At 46.8% G+C, this 19,417-nt stretch overlaps 1 protein-coding gene across 2 annotated transcripts in view; it reads right to left on the bottom strand.

Moving 5' to 3' along the window:
• Positions 1-19,417, bottom strand: part of Auh (AU RNA binding methylglutaconyl-CoA hydratase) — a 104,445-nt gene that overhangs the window by 76,819 nt on the left and 8,209 nt on the right. For both annotated transcript variants that reach the window (XM_028863793.2, XM_037205724.1), the window contains exons 2-3: positions 16,492-16,559; positions 16,298-16,385 (exon numbers count right to left, since the gene is read on the bottom strand). In XM_028863793.2, the coding sequence (XP_028719626.1) occupies positions 16,298-16,385; positions 16,492-16,559 (156 nt within the window). The remainder of the gene's footprint in view (positions 1-16,297; positions 16,386-16,491; positions 16,560-19,417) is intronic.

Here is a 19,417-nt window from a genome sequence, read left to right as displayed (position 1 = left end):
CTGCATGGGCGTTTTTAATTTCCCGGGGTATATAAAAGCTGCATTCAACTCTGCAAAGGTCTACTGAGGAAGCAAGGACATCAGGTCTCACTGTAGAGAGCGGAGGAAGCCCTGAGTAAGTGAAGTTCTGTGTGAGCGGGCACTGCTGGACTCCAAGGCCTTGGGCTCATGGGAAATTGGCCACTCTGTTACTCAGAAGAACAAGGCTCCCGAGGAATGGCGACAACTGAGTGGTGCGGCAAAGACCAGCAGCTGCAGCTTCTTCCTCCTGGTGCTCACGCCGGAGTCTGCTCCTCTTCAGAGAGCTCCTGCCTGCACAGCTCAGCCTCCTCCGTGACCCCAGCTGACACGAGCTTTACCATGCTGTGTCTGTCCTTCCCTACTCTACTGCTGCCCCAGCCAGGGTTCCAGGACCCCAGGGCAGCCCACTACGCTATCTTAGGTGATGACTGCTCACAACCACCGGAACCTTCAGCAAGGTGGACTCCCCCACCTGGGACCGGGCTGACACCTAGGGTGTGAACTCACCAAAGTGGCAGCTGCTCATGGTCACAGTTTTTTAGAGACAGGGTCTTAGAGGGTAGCTCACGGTGTAGACCAGGCTGGCCTCGAGCTTGAAGTGATACCCCGACTCTGCTTCCTTTCTTAAAGGCGCAGTGAGGGGAGTTTCCCTCCTTCACTGAGGCCTGCCTGCAGGGTTCCCTTTCCAGCATTTACCCACAGCAGGGAGGGTTCAAACCTTGCTAACTGCCTTCACAGCTAATCCTGAAGCTTGTGCTGACTCACAGAATGTCAGTGTCTTCATCAATCAACGGAAAACTTCGCCTCCAGCTCCCACGAATGCCCCATCTTATTTTATATTGCTTTCAAGGTGGCACCTTAAAACATATAGGACAGAGAACGGCTAGAGCAAAGGGTGAACGCACACCAAGCCAGAGGCCACTGTTCTGTGACAAGTAAGATTATCTACTAGTTTGTGGGTAAAAGCACTTGCTGAGCAAGCCTGACGACCCAAGTTCAATCCTAGATCCCAAGTGGAAGGAGAGAACTGACCTCTGACCTCCACAAGCATGCTGTGGTTCATGCATGTTGGTTTACACACACACACACATACACACACACATTTTAAGACATCCAAAGAACTCGAAGTGGCTGATTCACATAGTATGAGGGAAACACGTCAGGAAGACAATGACAGAGCCCCATCATAGCTGACTTTTAAGAGCCCGCTCTCAATAACTGATACAATAATCAACCACCTGAGTCAAGAAACAGAGGCGGGCAAGGGAAGAACAGCAACAGACAGTGGAGTCGCGCTGCAGTGTGGCGCCCACTGTCCCACAGCACGGGCAAAGGCGAGGCACGGCCCTGCTCAGAGCCTGCCTCACTCCCAGGCAGCTCGCCCGGACTGGAGGGCAGTGCCCTCAGCACCTCGGAATGAGCCCGTTCTGGTACTCCCCCTGCCAATGCCAGCACAGTGGCATCCACAGCAGCCCGAGTTCCCCAGTCACCACAGCAGCTTCAAACTGAGCTGACAAAATCCAGCTCCGAGCTTGGAAACCTTTACTCATAAGCCATCAGTTTTCACCAATAAACATGTACTTATTAAGTGTTATTAAGTTCCCTGTAGCCTTAAAAGAGACTTCTGACTGAATTTCATTAGCGAAACTATTAATACAGCTGACCACATCATATCAACTACAAACCTAGTACCTATAAAAGACTAAATGTAACATTGTATTTTAAAATGTATCTTGTTCAGGACCATCTCCCATCTTCCCATTATTTCATCTTCCCATGGTCTCACCATTTCATGTAGCCTTGTATGGAAACCATTTCTTGCTAGAATGGGGCAGGGTTTACTTTCAATTTGACTCATGCTGAGAAAAATATTCCACAGTAAGCAGGAAGGAGTTTTATTACAGCAGGATCATTCAACTGACTGCTGGGGGAAATAATCACAGCCATCAAGAAATATCTAACAGTCCGTGTCAATACTGAACAACCTGTAAAAGTTGATGCTGAAAGTGGAGGACTGGAAATCACCAGAATAAGGATCCCAATGAAGTGCCCAATATCATTCTTCTATACACCTCCCTCTGTAACTCACAGGCTTCTCCCTCTCCCTGGAGCAATAAAGCACCGATCAGGACTGACTTCCTTTGTATATGAGGGGCAACTCAGAAAGAGTATGCTCAACCCTGTAACCTACTGCGAAGTCTGGGAAGTTTTAGGGAAGAATGCACAGGAGCCATGCATTCCTGTTGCTTGGCAACAGAATTGAAGCCTCCTCTCCTGGAGGGAGAAGGGAAGCTATTCAGACTCAGGAAGTAAACAAAACTTACAAGACTGAGAAAGTAGAAACTACAAGAATCACCAGGCCCCTTCCCAAAGTTCCATGAGCTTCACCCCCAGCCCAGGCTTCCCTTTGAGTTTTCCAGATAGTGTCTCATGAAACACGGGCTGACCTCAGACTTGCTGAGCCCCAAAGGATGACCTTGAACTTCTGACCTCCCGCCTCCACCAAGTGCTGTGCTAGGAAGCACTACAGAAGAGAAAGCAAAGCTCTGCACCGCAAACAAGCACTCCCCCAGCCCACCATGCCCCGGCCCTCAGACTGGGCCCTCGGAGAGAGTTTAGGGTAGGAACTTACTAACCACCTACTTCCGTCTCCTCCCTCCTCCCCTCCCATCTGCTAGCTTTTGTCCTTTACTAGCTCCTGACCACTTGTCTGAACATGAACCCTCAACCCCCAAGCCCCTCTGGGTAGGCTCCCTGACTAGGGCCCCCCCGGAAGGAGTCCCACTCCCCTCCTTCTCACAGAGGTCATCTTCACAGTTCTGGGAACTAAACATGGAATGATTTCTAGAATGTACTATTAACTGACAAAAGTAAACATGCAAGCCTGGCGGTGGTGGCTCTTGCCTTTAATCCCAACACTTGGGAGGCAGAGGCAGGAGGATATGAGTTCAAGGCCAGCCAGGTCTACAGGATGAGCTCCAGGACAGGCAGGACTACACAGAGAAATCCTGTCTCAAAAAACAAAAATGTAGAGGTGCCGCAGTTGGAATACAGACATTTCTAAGATGCTACCTTTGCAGTTCTAACTTTGAAACCATGTTAGTATTTATATATTCAAAATAAAATGAAACAGGAAAGCTAAATCTGAACCGCACTGGAGGGAAAATGACCCAGACCCCTTTCAAAACAGCATTTTAGGACTGTGTTTCAGCGTTGTAAACTCTGCACTACGCTCAACACGTCACAAACAAGCTACTAATCATCTGCCAAACAGAACGGTGTGGAGTGCGAGGGTGGCTGTCTCTCAAGCACCGGGATGGATCTGAGTTGGAAGCACACTTCCATAATAGGGGGGACACCAGGAGGATTCCTGAAGCTCAGTGCCCAACCAGCTCAGCCGAATGAACGAGTTCCAGCTTCAGTGAGAGCCCCGCCTCCAACAGCAAGATGGACTTACAGTTTTGTGTGTGTGTGTGTATGGCGCGCGTGCGTGTGAAGTAAGTGCATGCCACAGGAGCTACAGGCTGACGTGGGTGCTGGGAACTAAACTCAGGTCCTTTACAACTGCAGTGAGTGCTCTTAACTTCTGAGCCAATTCTACAGCATCAGTAAACTTTTAAAGAAGGAAAATGGGCGGTTAGGTGAATAGGACATAAGAGCTGAGGCAAGCATTTTCCATGCACCGTGTGCACCGAGTCCAGAGAAAAAATGAGCTTTGCCTGGCAGAGAAAGGGAGTCGTGGGGTGGTGGTGATGGAGAAGAAGAAAGGCAAGGCAGATGAAGCCTAAAGCTCTTGGTGTCGGTTGCCCTGCCATTGCTAGGAAAGGACCACCGACAAGACGCACCCACCATTATCGCTAGGTGAGGCATCCCCCAGTATCTCTCTGTGGGCTGGCAGGCCTGCGACTCTGGAGGCACCATGGTAGGTAAGCTAAGCGTCCATGTCCCTCTCAGTTTCTCGGGTCTGGCTCTTTCTGTGAACCCCTCCTTGTATGACTCTGACTTCAGACTCCCAGCATCATTTCTTGTGGTTGAAGTTCCCCTGCCTCCATTTTTTGCGGACTCTGTATCTTACGTGGCCCCAGGGGATGAAGCATGAAAATTTCCCATCATAAGATCATCAGTTTACATCTGCCATGTCCCCTTTGCATGTAAGAGCAGCGGCCATATAAGGGCAGAGATCATGGCATGGACAGGTCCGGGCCTCAGCCCGCACCCAGACAGTGCTGCTGGGCAGGAGCACTGTTTTTAGATCACTTGGGCTGTGTGGGGAAAGCGCTGAGTGGACAGGTGTGGAAGGCAAGATAAGCCAACAACGTCATTACGAATGGATTTTTCCTATGTGCTAAGAAAACGGTATGTACAAAATCTAGGACAGTATTTCAGTAGGTTTGCTGAAAATGGAAACCGAGTTAGAAGTTAATGACAGCCAATCAATTACTTCCTTGGAACCAACAGGAGTCCTGAGCTAATGCAATCCTGGCATGTTCAAAGGGAGAGAGAAAGGCACATTAACAGCGAAAGGTCACATGATAAAAGAAGGCCTCAAATGCAAGAGCTGATTCTACCTTAAGAGAAATGAAAGATTAAGTCCAAAGCACACAGAGAAATAAGTCAATAGAATAGAAAAGAAAAAACAAAGCCAACTAGCTTTTAAAAAGATAGGTAGGGGCTGGACAGTTGGCTCAACAGTTAAGAGCACTGGCTGCTCTTCCAGAGGACTCAGGTTCAACTCCCAGCACCTACACGGCAGCTCAAGGCTGTCTGTAACTCCAGTTCCAGGGGACCCCACACCCTCACACAGGCAAAACACCCATGTGCATTTCTAAAAATACAGAAATAATTTTTTTAAAGAAAAGGATAGGGAAAATGATTATTTTATTTTGTCAATATTTTAAGGAAGAAGGACAAAATTTATCAAGATTGGAAAAAAAAAATCTAGGCATGTAGTGCATGTCTGTAGTCTCAGCACTCAGGAGGCTGAAGCAGGAGGACAGAAAATTAAAGGCCAGACACTTTACAGGTGAAGATGCCGTTTTAAAAAAACAAACAAACAAACAAACAAACAAACCACCCAACAAGAAGAAGAGAAAAGGTCAGAACGCAGTGGTGATGCCTACAGCCCTCCAGCCTTGAAGGAACCATGGACGGCTGTGAGGCTGAGGCCAGCTTGCACTACAGGTCCTGTCTCGTGCTAAATTAAATACAGTGAATAACTACAGACTCCACAGACCTAAAAAGCATAGGGAGGGCTGAGAGCAGCTTGATACTAATAAATTTGAAAACTTTGACAAAACCATGTCCTAAACACACACACACACACACACACACACCACCACCACCACCACCACCACCACCAACAACAACAACAACAAAGTTCTCCCAAAAGAAACAGTTAAGTGGAATAGCACTTCATCTGCTAAAAGCATTAAATTCACAGTTAAAACCTTCCCACTATGGAAACCTGAGGCCAGGTGGCTTCCTTGGTAAATTTACCAACCAGCTAAGAAGTACTACAGATTGTATGTGTACGGCTCCAGAAAGCCGGAAGTCAGCGTTCTTAGGAGCACGGCATGACCCTGACATTCAAGGGAGTAGCTGTCCTGATGAAGCTGACCGCAGACTTTCTCGCTACACCTCAGTAAACCAGAGACTATGTGCTGCCCAATGCAAGAAGGATACACTGTGGCCAAGAGGCTTGTCCAGGGATACCAAGTTGTTTAATATTTGACAATTAGTCACTACTATAACATCAACCAGAAGAAGGAACAAAACACAACTGTCTTAAAGAGTCTGGCAAAATTCAATCCATGCTCATTAGGTGTTTTGGTTTTGGTTTTGTCTTTGATCTCTAGGAAACAGAGGTCAAGAAAAATCTTTTTGACATCTTAGGCGGCAAGCTGGTTGGTGCTGACCCAATGCCTTCCACAGAAGTCAAGTGCAGGACCAGGACAGGCCTCACCATGTTGACTCAACCTGTTCCAAAATCCATCCTGTGAAGGAAGAATGAAAGGCGAAGACGCTGGAAAACAGCTTACTCTAAGATACTGTGACTATCTACAATGAACGGACGAACGAGCTTTCTCAACTAAAGGCTCCTAAATCTAAAACATGAGTGTCACACGGATATCAAGGGAGCCAGCTGTGTGGACAGCCATGTGCTAGGAATAAAAAATTAGAAGTAAAATTAAAAAGAAACACCACCTACGAAAACATCAAACACAAAATGCGTGAAAATAAATTCAAGCAAACAGCCGCTCTGATTAGGAGTTTTGACCCTTCCCAGAGCTCATATCTGGGGAGCTGGATCCCCATGTGGTGGTGTTTAGAGGTGCTGGGTATTTGTGAGAGGAGCCTAGAAGGTTCCTGGGGATACAGGAGTGCCACCTCCAAAGGACAGTTCTCACAGAACCAGTTAGTTTCCGAGAAAGCAGGTGGTACACATGAAACAGCAAGCTTGTGGCTCCCACTAGCTCTCGGCTTTCCTGTCACTCGTAAGTGCTTGAGCTACTCTAATACCGTCCACCAGGAAGTGATACAGCACGGAACCCTCACCAGGGATCACACCTGACCACTCTAATATTGTCCACCAGGAAGTGATACAGCACGGAACCCTCACCAGGGATCACACCTGACCACTCTAATACCGTCCACCAGGAAGTGATACAGCAAGGGAACCCTCACCAGGGATCACACCTGATGGTGCTGCCAGAACTTTAACTTTTGAAACTAAAGAAACTTCTTTTTCTTACAAATGATACACTCTCAGGTGTTTTGTAACAGTAACAGAAAATAAACTAATACAATGTGCAAAACCTAACCAAGTAGCCAAGACAGTACACTGCTGTATAAGGCCATGTTCATTAATGCAGCATCACAGAGAACCTGGACATGACTCAAATACATAGCATCTGATGTTTTTAGTAAAGTCTCTCAATAATTCAACGGGGAGAAAAAGTTGTCGCAACAAATGGCTGCTAGAAGAATTGGACATGCATATGCAATAAATAAGTCAAATAAAGATAAATAAATAACAGCCTGTGGAATGAAAAAAGTTGAGTCCATTCCCAATTCCAGGTTTCTGGTACAGAGCCCCAAACTTTGAACTCTGGAGTAATGGTGCCCTTCGTTATTCAAAGTCGTCCTTCCTAACCAAGTTGGTGGTTATGTTGATCACGTGACTCTCCTGGGTCAGGGCACAGCTTCAGCATTGAACTGGTCACCACAAAACTAAAGCTATGATTCGAAGGCAAGAACTTTCAGCCCCACCCCCTCCATTGGATGGGCAGAGATGATGGATTGAAAGTGAGGCTCAGTCATCAATGGTGAGGACTTAGGGCCCAACACCTATGTAAGAGATCTCCACTAACACCTATGTAAAAGAGATCTCCACTAACACCTATGTAAAAGAGATCTCCACTAACACCTATGTAAGAGATCTCCACTAACACCTATGTAAGAGATCTCCACTAACACCTATGTAAGAGATCTCCACTAACACCTATGTAAGAGATCTCCACTAACACCTATGTAAGAGATCTCCACTAACACCTATGTAAGAGATCTCCACTAACACCTATGTAAGAGATCTCCACTAACACCTATGTAAGAGATCTCCACTAACACCTATGTAAAAGAGATCTCCACTAACACCTATGTAAGAGATCTCCACTAACACCTATGTAAAAGAGATCTCCACTAACACCTATGTAAGAGATCTCCATAACACCTATGTAAGAGATCTCCACTAACACCTATGTAAGAGATCTCCACTAACACCTATGTAAGAGATCTCCACTAACACCTATGTAAGAGATCTCCACTAACACCTATGTAAGAGATCTCCACTAACACCTATGTAAAAGAGATCTCCACTAACACCTATGTAAGAGATCTCCACTAACACCTATGTAAGAGATCTCCACTAACACCTATGTAAAAGAGATCTCCACTAACACCTATGTAAGAGATCTCCACTAACACCTATGTAAAAGAGATCTCCACTAACACCTATGTAAGAGATCTCCATTAACACCTATGTAAGAGATCTCCACTAACACCTATGTAAGAGATCTCCACTAACACCATTAGGCCCAGGACTTCCCAGTAAGCACACCTGGCATTCTCAGGAGAGTGACAGGCCCAGAAGTTGTGGAGGCTCTACACCCTCACCCCATTCCCATCTGCCCTGCCCTGAGTGATTTGACCTTCCTTGGTAAGGGACACCAAGGCTTCTGTGAGCGAGACTGACTCCTGACTCCAGATGCAGAAGGGGCATCTTGCCCTTTTTTCCTGTGGCTGTAATAAACTATCTCAACAAGTTAAATTAAGGGAGAAAAGGTTTAGGGGGCTGGGTCTGAGGGAATAATCTCTAAGGCCAGGGACTAGTGGGCGCAGCTTGAGGCAGCTGGAAGCGAAGAACAAGGATGAATGCAGGAGCCTCCTTTAGGGTGGGCCTTCCCACCTCAACTAACCTAATCAAGCTAGTCCATCACAGGCATGCCTGCAGGACTAGTCCTCCTCCCGGTGGCTCTAAATCCTATGAAGTAGACAGTCTACACTGGCCGTCTCTAAGGGATCCACACCAGTTCTCCAGTTCTCTGGCCAAGCCAGCATCCAACAATTCAATTCAACTCTGGCATGAGCTCCCAAAGTTAGCACACACAGGTGTCTGCTCAAGACTGTCTTCTCTTCAAATACCAATCCCAAGACAAATCCTTAGGGCAATTCATACTTCTGACCAACCAGGATGTAAATGTGGGGTTTCCCTCAAAGCCCTGCCCAAACTCATCCACTAAAACAACTCAAAGAACTCAGGCAACGTCCAACTCTATTACAATCAAGGTGCACTTCACAGACAACACAGGCCACGTGGTGTGGGAGTGGGGGGCGGGCAGATCCATCACTGTTGGGCCCTCACGGCATGAATGAACCCCAGGGGAGGAGTCTCTTGAGGCAGGCCCCTTTCATAAGTGCCCACAAAGACTAAACTCAACCCCCAGCCCCTACCCACTTACTAGAAGATAAAGGCAAGGGTACCTACCTACCAATTGAGCCCTCTAACCCATTTAGAGACCCTGCCGAGGCCACCTGTTGACCAGACACAGGCATCTTCATCACTCCACGGTGCTCATGGTCTCAAGGAGCTCTATGCTGAGAACCAACGCTAAACCACGTATGATTTTCATGTACCCTAACACTCAACCCCTACTTCACGTACACACACAAACCTAACTCGGAATACACCCTAGGCTCAAAAGGAAAGCACTAGAATCAGGAGGAAGGAGCTGGGACTCGGAAGCAGCCACTAGAAAGGTGCAAATCGGAAAACGATGCTTCATGTCAACCCTCAGTGGAAACAAACTGCAAAAAAAAGAAAAGGCAAGCCACTGACTGGGAAAAACCCTCGTAAAGCATGCTAGATAAGAACAGATAGTTGTTTCAATATAAAGAAGGAACTTCAACTCAGTAAGGATGCATTCTATAAAAATGTGAAGGCCAAGGATGGTGGCACACACCTGCAATCCAAACACTCAGAAAGCTGAGGCAGGAAAATCATGAGTTCAAGGCTAGCCTGAGCTACACAAGGAGACTGCGCCTATAAAGGTGAATGAGGAGGAGAGAAGGAAGTGGGGAGGGGCAGGGCAGAAGGAGACAATGATGAGAAAGAGGAGGAAGTGCTGATGGAGAAGGGAGGGAGGGAGAAAGTATCTGAACTGGCATTGCACCAAAAAAACAAAAAACAAAAACAAAAACAAAAACCCTGTGACAAAGGAGCACCAGACAAGATGCTCAGACTCTAGAGACAGAATGGCAGACTGCGGCCATTCGCCAGTAACAGCACATACTGCAGGACACATAGCAGAACCAGGCAAGAGAAGACCAGAGACGCTCTGCCTCCTCTCTCTCTTACACGCGCGCACGCGCACAGACACACACACATACACACAGTGTCTCAGTTTGAGGGTCCTGTTTTGCTTGTGACCTGGCATCTAACTCAGAACCTTGTACATGGTTGGCACAGTTATCTAAGACCTGGTAACTCCTCTCCTGAGTACTTACCCAACAGACTAATACCATACACTGACAGAGACTTGGCTGTGAAAGTTCCAGAAACCACTGTAGTTTAAATGTGAATGTCCCTCCAAGATGTTCCACATCATCCCAGCCATGATGTACTGAGCCGCCACAGGCCCAACCGAGGGCCCCCAAGCACGGAACTGAAACCTCCAAAACTCTGAACCAAAATGACCTTTCCTCTTTCAGAGTTTATCATCTCAGTTATTCATTCCAGTGACTGATGAAAATGTGGTCCACATAAAACTAAAGAGTGAAAACCTCAGGCAACTATCATGAGCAGAGAACCCGCAGCTCAGGAAGCAATGCTCAGCAGGGAAACACACACAGGCCAACAGGCCAGACAAATGACCCACACTTTCCCTGCAATGCTCCAAACCCCTTTGTCTGAGCAGACAAAGTAGCCTTTTAAGGGGGTCACTGTAAGGAAATTCAATTCAGCAATTCAAATGAACACACTCAGCACATCATTCGTAACATCATGGCCTAAACATCTGTTAAAACATCAATTATATACTTAAAAGTGGTAAATGTCATTACAAGGAATTCATATCCTCAATGAGATATTTAGCAACGTTTTATGTAAAAAAAAAAAAAAAAAATTGCATGCAACAGAAAACAGCACACTAACCCCTGCCCCTTCCCTCCTACAGAACTGACTATGTACCACACCAGAGCAACAGCCTAAGACTGAGGCAACCGTTTAAACAGATTTCTTCATCAGGCAGACTCCCACATTCTATTCCCGTCATGACATCTGAACACACAGCATTTAACAACGTGTGCTGACGGTTTTAGTGAGGAGTCCTAGTCATAACACAATTTACTAGAATTCAAAAGCAGAAGCAAAACGACCTTTACTTTGGGGGGAAAATACCCACACTGGTATAATTCAGTGAAACACTCAATTTAGACTGCTGCACAGAGGAATCACTACCAAGAACTGAGTGTCGTCTGTTCAGAAACTGCAATGGGGCAAAAGTGAAGCTGGCTGAGTCTTCATTTAGAACAGTATGTAAAAACAGCTCTGGGTATTTACTACTTGGTGTTAGAAGAGAGGCACAAAGACAAACAGCTGACCACAGGAACCAGCTTCTGGAAGCTTCCATGTGTTATGCAGCCAAGGACTTTTCCATAATTTCATTGAAGGTGATATTACTGAAAACTGAGCAGATCTTAAACATCTAGAAATAACAGACTTCAGAGCATGTATGCATATGCAATGGGGGGAGGGGATGAACTTTAAAATCAAATACACAATTCCTATAAAGCACAGATAGATGACAAGGCCACGCTGGCTGATTCGCCGCGCGTGCGCGCGCGCGCACACACACACACACACACACACACACACACACACACACACACACACACCTCCCTGTGATGCTCCAAAGAGGCTAGCCATGAGCCCAGAAGCTTAGCTCTAACCTACAAGGAAACATGCACTGTGCCACCTGGTCTGCAGAGCCATGGAAACAGTAAGCACAGGGACTCCAGAGAACTCAGGGGTGCTTTGCTCCCTTGAGGTCTTAGAAGTCAAGGTAAAGAAAACCACCAAGGTCTGAGACAGGACAGCACTGGGGTACGGCGCCTCCTGATCATGGGGAAAGTCCTGAGTTCCATCCGCAGCACAGAACTGTCAAGAGAAGTCACCATCACCACTCTTAGGCAGCCCTTGGCCTCACACAGCTGATCTGACTTTCTGGAAAGCCTTGTTTCAGTCCCTACCTTTGCTTCCAACAGTTTTAACAATCATTCAGGACCTTAGTTACCACCACAATGTCAGTTATCAAAACAGAAAAGTACACTAATACACTCTGTATTTTCTTTAGAGCAACTTACTTCAAAGAAATGCTTAATACCATGAAATGAACTTGCCATTTCAAGAAGTTTCAAGATAAAGTATCTGCCCCAGCCAGGGTCTGACTTGTCAACAGCCCACACAGCTGGAGACACACTGGGACATCTGCATGCACCCTCTCTCTGCTGTCAGCACCCCACACTGCGGCACAGCATTCACTCCAAGCACTTGCTTAACATTCTAATTGGCACGGTGATACACTTGGACATTTGTGTGCGTTAGTCCAGTGTGGTGATATGCTGTGTACCCTAATAAAGCTCGCCTGAGGATGAGAGGACAGAACCAGCCAATAGATTAGACAGAGGTCAGGCAGTGGTGGCACACACCTTTAACCCCAGCACTTGAGATCTCATGCCTTTGCTTGGGAAGCAATATGGCAGGGCAGAGAAAAGTATATTAGGTGTGAGGAAACAGGAACTCAGTCTCTTTAGGCTGAGGATTTCGCAGAGCTAAGAACTAGTGGCTGGCTGCTCTGCTTCTCTGATCATCCAGCGTTCACCCTGATATCTGACTCTGGATTTTTATTAAAAGACTGTCTAAGATCCGAACAACACAACAAAGAAGTAAAAATGGTAAAATGTCTATTGGAGGAAGGAGGAGCAAGACCTCTCTTTGTGTATTTTTCATATATTTTCATCTAGAATCTGCTTTTTAAATTTTGATTTGAAATGTAAGTAAAATAGTTTCAACTCTACAGCAGAGATTTAAATGGAAGCCAAGACCACCCAGTCCCTAGTATTACATAGGAATCTTTTTCATAATACATGTAATAACTACCTGTTTTCACACATTTTAGGAGAAAAGGACAGAAAAACAATTGTCTGTAACTAGAAACATTGGCAGTGAACAGAAGCATGGTCTGAAACACAAGCCAACAGCCCCTAAAAACACACTGTGAATGAATTCACAGTCAGAGGGGTGAGCTGGGGCAAATACATGTGGAGCCCCATTTCAAATTCTGTCCCAAGACCACAAAACAGGATTTTCAAAGACAGCTTCCTGTGCTCCAGAAACCTGAAGCAAGACCACTTGAGATGCTTTAGGTCTTCAAAAATGAAGAAGGCACCAGCAGCACACAGCAGCACACAGCAGCACACAGAGCAGTACACAGCACATAGCACATAGCACACAGCAGCACACAGCAGCACACAGCACACAGCAGCACACAACACGCAGCACACACAGCACACACAGCACACACAGCACACAGCACACAGCAGCACACAGCACACAGCAGCACACAACACACAGCACACAGCAGCACACAACACGCAGCACACAACACGCAGCAGCACACAGCACACAGCAACACACAGCACACACAGCACACAGCACACAGCAGCACACAGCACACAGCAGCACACAGCACACAGCAGCACACAGCAGCACACAGCACACAACAGCACACTGCAGCACACAGCACACAGCACACACAGCAGCACACAGCACACAGCAGCACACAGCACACAGCACACAGCAGCACACAGCACACAGCAGCACACAGCACACAGCAGCACACAGCAGCACACAGCACACAACAGCACACAGCACACACAGCAGCACACAGCAGCACACAGCACACAGCAGCACACAGCAGCACACAGCAGCACACAGCACACAGCAGCACACAGCAGCACACAGCAGCACACAGCACACACAGCACACAGCACACAGCAGCACACAGCAGCACACAGCACACAGCAGCACACTGCAGCACACAGCAGCACACAGCAGCACACAGCAGCACACTGCAGCACACAGCAGCACACTGCAGCACACAGCAGCACACAGCAGCACACTGCAGCACACAGCAGCACACAGCACACACAGCACACAGCAGCACACAGCACACAGCAGCACACAGGTGGACAGGAAGGGAAGATGAGTCCCGGGCATGCAGAGCTCTCAAAGGGGGTACAGATGGGGGGAGCTCCCAGGTTTTGTAGTCTCTAGGACTCTACAATAGGTAACTAATGATTTGGTGGGTTCAAGACGCATGTTGAATAACTAACAAACACAGCTGACCAACATTAAGACTTTACAATTGTAATAGCTCACATATTCTCTTAATTAGGTTTCTTTTGTGACCTAGAACTGTATTTCTCAAATACATTTATGAAAAGAACGCCCTTTGGAGAAAAGCTGTGGATTAGGACAATAAACAAACTGCCCCAAACTATCTATAGCACAAACACTGAGTATCTAACAGAATACAGAAGGAAAAACAAAACATAGACCACTTAGGAATTAAAATGTGAACAAACGCCCTGACTGTGCAAAAGTTGAACATAGATAAAGCAGATTCTAGATTAACTTCGGATAAAGTGAGCAGGCTGACTTAACATGACAAATAGTGTGTGATACTGTGTTTGCACAGCCTGCAATGGACAACAGCAGACTGTACCAGAACACCCAAGTTTCTTCCAGACAGCATCACTTACAGAGACAGGACAGGACAAAGGGGAAGCCAAGGATGGCTAGAGTATCACTGTGGGGCAATCAGGAGGCCTGTTGGGACGGCAGACAGTACCAGTGGATGGCACGCTTACCTGAAGCGCTGTGCCTTTGGAATGTCACCACCTCTAATCTAGAATTCATGACAGTGAGCCTTAAAAGCCCCGGAGCACTCCACGCTCCCAACCATGCAGCCCCCAAAGGCCTCAGGGCCAGTCCCTGATAGCCCTCCACCCCAGACTGCAGCTGGTCCTGAAAGTCACAGACTAAGAACCCTAACACTCTAGGTCTACATTCCTAGGAACCAGGCACGGCCTGTGAACTGCAAGCCTCCTGCATCCACAAATTTCACAACCTCAGTTCAACGAAGCAAGAAGACAGAAATATTTGTGGGGAAAATGTCACCTGAATTCACTGTGTGCATTCCCTAAATGACACGTTGCCACTCTTTTCACAGCTCTTACATTGTTAGCAGGCATTGCAAGTGATCCAGAGATGACTTAAGGTACATGGAAAGACTGGGGGGGGAGCTGCATGTAAACACAATGCAATTGTCCATGAGAAGAGTCAGCATCCAGAGACTGGAATTCTGGGAGAGGAGGGAATCACAGGGAAAGATCCTAGACTCGGCCACCCCGCCGCCCTTCGCAGGCCGACAGAGCAGCCGCCTGGGAACACTGTTCCCCACATGTAAAGGCAGTAACCGCCTTCCTGAGTCAGACACTCAGTAGAACGTCACCTTTTTCGGTATGCTGCAGTTTAAGGAAGCAGTAAAACTGTACTAAAGCCAAAACATAACTCATCTGCACTGGATGTGCCCAAATCCCGTAAAACTCTACAGCAGTTTGGGGTGAAGCCAGGCTTGTAAAGATGAGCACCCTAAAGGGCATGAGCCACAGTCACCACACCTCCAAAAGAACGGTTACTATCCCCTGTTCTCAGAGCCGGCCCAGGCACAGCAGTCACTTCTTATTAAATAAACACTTGTGCGATGAATGAAAGACTAGAGGTGGTTCCCTTGACTGGTTAGGGGAATTACCCCGTTCATATTTTACTGAAAACATTAGTTCTATCACTTGCTTATTGGTCATGATCACCTAGGTTGTTTACTAGTGGAAACAGATTCATTCCGCACCGTGGCTCAGAAGTACTAACAAAGTACACTGCAAGATAACAATCTTTAATTCTGGGGAAACACGGCACTAACAGAAAGTACAACCGTGCTACTAGTGTGAAAACACTGTGACCCGGGGGCACACTCACGGGGGTGGGAGACACTGTGCACACCAACCTTCAGAGCTCAGGCCCGCACCTAAGAATCCATGATGAGGCAGATGTTGCCATTCAAGTGTCTCTGAGCAGTCAAATGCACAGAGCAGAACGCTGTGACCTGAGACCTAGTTTCTCCCACTGAAGTTTCACAAGGATTGGTCATTTACCACAAATAATTATCTCAATGGCTCCAAGAATTTTTTTCTGCTTCTAAAACAATCCACATGTTGCAAAAGTGTCTTTCCAATGCTAACAGACTAAGAATATTCTTTTCTTATGAAACTGTAAAAAGGAGACAAAGAGGAATCTTTGTAATAGTTCAAACCACAGAACATCTTAAGGGAGAATAGATCACTACAAAGGAAGTATGCAACCAGCCCACAGTGTGACAGTAAGATCCCTCACAGGAGGCTGGAAAGATGGTTCAGTGGTTAAGCTCTCCTGCTGGTCTTTCGAGGGAGTCTAGTTTCTATCAAATGTCTGTAGCTCCAGCCCCATGAGATCCTGCCTTCTCTCCTAGCCTCCACGGGTGCCCACACACATGGCATATGAATCCACACATACGCATGAAGAAAATAAATCTTAACAACAACAAAAGATTATTTTACCTACCAGCACAGAATATCCCGGGGACTTCACTCCTGATTATAACGGTCCGAACTTTCTTATCTGATTTTAATGCATCCACAGCTTTTGATAACTAAACCAAAGTAGGGAGGGGAAAGAAAGAGGAAAAAAATCATTTTCAAAATCATGTCAACAATGTATCTTAATATTAGAAGCAAACAGCTTAATCTTACACTCACCATTTTGAGAAGGTTTTTACTGAGTGAATTTTTCCCATAAGCTCTGTTTATTCCAAGCACCACAATTCCTAGTTAAGGAGGGGGAAAAGTACACACACTTGGGTTAGTGAGGTACTCAGAGAACAGAATGTAGCATATAGCTGACTAACCTGGCGTATGACCAATCTGCCATCTTAACCAAGGCTTGTTGCAAAGCTGGACCTTTATTTTTACAGCTATAGCTTTCTCCTCAAAGTCAAGTACTTTTTCTTAATATGGCAGTTAAAAACGTATCAAATCAATTGGTACATAATATTCTCAGTTCACTTTAAGGAGAGAATTTCAGTGTCCAGTTTCATGGGCCCTTCAACTTTTCTCTTTGAAAGCAACACAATAGGAATCTGCAGTGTCTTACCGGTTTGAATCACTAATGAGACTAGGGAGGGCACACAGTAGAGACTGGCAATCACCACCTCATTCACCATCGCCCAGAAAGTGGTATACACAGGGAACAGCCTTGCTGCACGCAGGCTTCCTCCTGACCTCTGCCCCGCACACTTAACCCAACAACACTTCCATTCAGATCGACAAGCAATTCCGACTCAACCCGAATAAAACAGAGTTCATGATCCTTCCCCTAAAGCCCAAGCTCTCCTGCTCACTCCCTGTTGTATTTATCAAGCTTTCATCTGAACCAGCTGAAAGGCTCTCTGCTCCAGCTGCTGCTGTCAGACTAACTCTCCAAAACCAGCTCCATGCACAGATTTCACCACTTATGCAAAATCCTGCATTTACCAAAAAACGCCGAGTTCAGTGGCTGTAACTGTAGATCTTTTTTTTTTTTTTTGGTTTTTTTTTTTTTTTTGGTTTTTTGAGACAGGACTTCTCTGTGTAGCTTTGCGCCTGTCCTGGAACTCACTTGGTAGCCCAGGCTGGCCTCGAACTCACAGAGATCCGCCTGCCTCTGCCTCCCGAGTGCTGGGATTAAAGGCGTGCGCCACCACCGCCCGGCTGTAACTGTAGATCTTAAGTCCTATACAACCTGCACTCAACCTTCTCCCCTAGGCACAAACTTTCACTGTGGGTCAGAAATGCCTTCTCCAGCTGAGTGGGCCTTCTCCGTTCCTGACTTAAATCAAGGCAAAATACTCACATCCAAACACCGTCAGCGAGGAGAACAGCTTGCAGGGGACTGATACTGTGACAGGCCAGAGGCCTACATCTACCTGCACTGACAGCACAGTGTTGGGTACTAGCTCATTAATCCCACAGCAACCCAACAGGCAGCCACCATTCTGCCAGTTTAAGTGTGTGCCATTAGCGGGTAGGCAGCTATATAGCTCCACACCTAAATGACTGCACTACATATATGCAAACTTCAGTTTCCATGTGAAGGTAATTTAGCAGCCTAAGCCAGATGTACTGAGTACACATTATAATACTCAGTTGTCTCATTAAATACATACCAACATGAATGGTGCATGATGACTCTGACCAAACTGACATGGCCTGGGCCAAAAGAAAGCCAAGGAAAGGCTCCCGCAGACTACTGAGATGAGCCAGAAGCTGGATGCTCAGGAAGGAAAGTGGAAATCATCGGGAAGAAGGCTTGACTGGATTGAGACGTGCCTAGAACTAGTAAAGCACACACCTCTAGGGGTGGCTGTGACCACCCCTACCAGCTGCAACCTAATGAATGAATGAACCACCGGTGATGGAGCCTCCGTGTGTGGCATTACAGGAAAGCAGCAGAAGGAAGGAGGCAGGCCTGACTGGAGGAAATGGGTCAACGAGTATGGCGTCTTTGGAAGCTGTATCTTGCCCTAGTCCCTTCCTATCTTCCCTCCCTCCCTCTGTTTATCGTCCTCCATGAAGTGAACAGCTTCCTCCACCATATAGATTCCTACCACCATGATGTTCTGCCCAAATGCATGATGGGCCCTCACCACCAAGGAATGAACCTTCTGAAACTATCAGCCCAAAATAACTCCTTCCTCATTTACACTATTACTGTAAGATACTTTGTCATACAGGAAAGTGATACAAGGACTGAATTCGGAGCAGAGGATGCCCAGGAGAAAGGACAAAGAAGACAGAGAGAGACAGAGAGAGAGAGAGAGAGAGACAGAGAGAGAGAGAGAGAGAGAGAGAGAGAGAGAGAGAGAGAGAGAGAGAGAGAGAGCGCCAGCCCATGGTCTGAGAGAGAAGAGAAGTCAACCACAGTAAAGAAGTCAGCAAAGGTCAGAGAATGTCCTTGCAGGCCAAGATCAAAGTCCTGTCTGTCTTCAGCTCAAGGCAACTTGGCGAGAGCAAGAGAGAGATAGAGAGAGCACAAGAGAGAGAGCACGAGAGCGAGCACAGAGTGGCATCAAGATGGGAAAGAAAAAAGTAAAACTTTGACCACTTACAGGGGACATGATTATCTATGAAGGAAATCCCACAGAACCCACCAAAAAAGCTACAGAGCCAATTAATGAATTCAGCAATGCTTGTGCTTTGTACATTAACAGTGAATAATCTAAAAATAAGTTTAGCAAAGAACTCCATTGGTAACAACATCAAGGCACAGACAAGGAACTCCACTTTGCAGTCCAGCACTGGAAATCATCCCTCAGTCCTAGCAAGAACTAAAGAAACTGAAAGACAAGCAGTCTCTAAATCTAGCCGCGAGCGGAGGTCTAACAAGAGGGCATCTCAGCAGAAACCCAAGCATACCCTCCAGAGGAGCCAGTGCGGAGACAGAACACACCGAACTACAACCGACAAACGGGTTTCACTTGCACAACTGCCCAGGAGTCAGTGAAGGCCACGTGTGATGGCTAATCTTGCCTGTCAGCTGGACTGAGGCTCGCCTAGAGATTAGCAAAATCCACCTGCAGGTGTCTGCGGGTTCAACTCTAGAAAGGATAACTCGTGGGAGAAGACGGCAGGATGCCCCACCATCAGT

Source organism: Peromyscus leucopus, chromosome 5, assembly GCF_004664715.2.
Source record: "Peromyscus leucopus breed LL Stock chromosome 5, UCI_PerLeu_2.1, whole genome shotgun sequence".
NCBI lineage: Eukaryota > Metazoa > Chordata > Mammalia > Rodentia > Cricetidae > Peromyscus > Peromyscus leucopus.
The sequence above is the reverse complement of the archived record's forward strand: the minus strand, read 5'-3'. Positions and strand labels throughout refer to the sequence as shown.